We start from the raw sequence: 2,401 nt of genomic DNA, 5'->3' as shown, positions 1-2,401 counted from the left end.
CATATCCCCAGGTGTTAAAAAATTTAAGGGTAATTAAAGTTTCCCTTCAACTGTGAGTAGCGTTTTAGACACCCCAGCAGTCCGAGGTTATATCGGACTGAGACCCAGGTCTCTAGTGTTTTAACGCCCCTGTAACCTGAACTTGGTCCTTGACAGTTTGGGAAGCTGGAATTTATATCCTTGCATGAATCCAAAAGCTTCGCAGGACTGTTCAATGCTACAAACAGACTGGAAAAATTTCACCTGCTACTCCAGGAAAAAGTAAGGATGTGTGTTTGCTGCTCAATCTGAGTATACTTCCCTAGAAAAAGAAATTCCAAAGGACATATAGCATATGTCAGGTACAGGAGACAGGAGAAGGATCGAATTTATTCTCCCTGCATAACAACAGGGACAATGTCGTAGTGCGTGCACTCTGGAGCCAAACTTGGGTTCAGAGTCTGGCTCTGCCATGTGGTAGCTGTGTGACTTTGCACAGTATATTTAACCCTTTCTCCCTCAGTGTTTTCATTCATCAACATGAGAAAATTACAATGCTGATATATTTAACGTTATTATGGGAATTGAATTCATTAGTGTAAACAAAATGCATATAGAACAATCCCTGGAAAATTATAAAAGCTTGAAAAATGTTATTTGTGGCTTCTGATACTCCTCCTCCCCGTCCTTTTCCCCCTCTTCCTCCTTCTACTGCTACTATCCTAGAACCCCACAGAGAATACACAAACAATTCCACAGGGATATGTCCAGAATTCAGTGCACAAAGTAACAGAGTTTAAAAAAAAAAAATTCTCCCAGAAGTTAAACTCATAATCAAAAGCCCAACATGATAAAAATCAGTAGGCCAAATAAATCGGAGTATCAGCAATCTCAAGAGCTAAAGATAATAGAAACTACGACCCAAACTATAAAATATATCAAAAAAAATTCTCCCAGAAGTTAAACTCATAATCAAAAGCCCAACATGATAAAAATCAGTAGACCAAATAAATCGGAGTATCAGCAATCTCAAGAGCTAAAGATAATAGAAACTACGACCCAAACTATAAAATATATCTCAAGTATTAAAGAAATAATGTTAGTTAAAATAAGAAGTAATGAAAAGTAGAACTAATTTATAAACATTTAAAGAGAGTAAGAACAGTTAAGATTAAAAACTTAAGGGATGTTTTACAACCGATTAGACACAACTGAAGAAAAAATTAATAAATTAAAAATATCTAAAGAAATATAAAACAATACAAACACAGAGCGAGATGGAAAAGTATTGAAGAGGTTATAAGACATAAAAGACCTAATGAGGGTGTCCAGCATATGTCTAATAGGCATTCCATAAAAAGGAAAATAAACAGAATAAATAAGACAAATATTAAAAAATACAACAGGTAAGAATTTTCCCAAATTGAAGACATGAGACTTCAGATTAGGAAAATAACATGTCTTACGTAGACTTATAAACAAACCATCCCACGGTTAATTATTTTGCAGTGAGCTTTCAAAACATGAGACAGAGAGGGAGAAGGGGAAAAAGGGAGAAAAGAGAGAAAAATAGGAAAGAAAGAGAAGAGAGGGAAATATTTTAAAAACAATAAAATCAAAAAGACAGATTACCAACTAAAGATCCACAGCTAGCCAAAAGGTGTCATAAAAAGGAATAAAGTCCTGAAAGAGCTAAGAGAAAATGTACTGTCAACCTCAAATGCTATACCCAGCTAAATGTGCATGAAAAAAAGATATTTTCAGACAGAATTTACCACTTACACAGCCTAGATGAAAGAATACTAAAGATATACTTCAGAAAAAATAATGATAATAAATAATTTTTAGGAAGGGAAATCGAACTCAGATATAAGTGGAGTGTCAGAAGTATTTGATAAATAAGTCATTAAAACTAAATATTTATTGACTATAAATAATAATTTTGTGGAAGAGGAGACAGAACTTCCCACCAACTTACCTATTTCTTCATTCTCTGTTGATGGAATCTTAGAGGTTTCTGTGATTTTGTAGAGTTTTAATTGCTAGTTAAGAACAGAGAAAGGGCTGGCTTGGGAGTGGGAATTGTGAAGGTTTTTCACATGTGCAATACGTCATTGTTTTTCTCAGAGTTTGTTGTGGGCTCCAAGTTATCTGAATTTCCACTCTCGTCATCCATTTGTCACTAAAAATCCCATTTCATTTAAAAAGAAGCCTTTCTAAGCTACAATATGAAAGATAATTTGGTGGGAGACATTTGACAGAGTAAAATCCTCAAGCAGGGGAGAAGAAACGATGATGGTACCAGATGCACAGGTGTAGAGGTTGGCCTCATATCAGAACATTGTTCATTTAAGCTAAGTAAGAAGTAAGTCTGAGTGTGTGGGTACAATGCAACCTGGATTGTTGCTGAGGTTGTGAGAGC

At 35.1% G+C, this 2,401-nt stretch overlaps 1 protein-coding gene across 1 annotated transcript in view; it reads right to left on the bottom strand.

Annotated features, from left to right (window-relative positions):
• The window catches only part of ABCA6 (ATP-binding cassette, sub-family A (ABC1), member 6), an 80,181-nt gene extending 78,026 nt beyond the window's left edge, over window positions 1–2,155 (bottom strand). Inside the window, 1 exon segment of the mRNA XM_008570729.1 lies at window positions 2,090–2,155. Coding sequence (XP_008568951.1) covers window positions 2,090–2,155 — 66 coding nt within the window.
• Between the last annotated feature and the right edge of the window lie 246 nt (window positions 2,156–2,401).

This window comes from Galeopterus variegatus, unplaced genomic scaffold (genome assembly GCF_000696425.1).
Source record: "Galeopterus variegatus unplaced genomic scaffold, G_variegatus-3.0.2 Scaffold625, whole genome shotgun sequence".
Taxonomy (NCBI): Eukaryota; Metazoa; Chordata; class Mammalia; order Dermoptera; family Cynocephalidae; genus Galeopterus; species Galeopterus variegatus.
The sequence above is the reverse complement of the archived record's forward strand: the minus strand, read 5'-3'. Positions and strand labels throughout refer to the sequence as shown.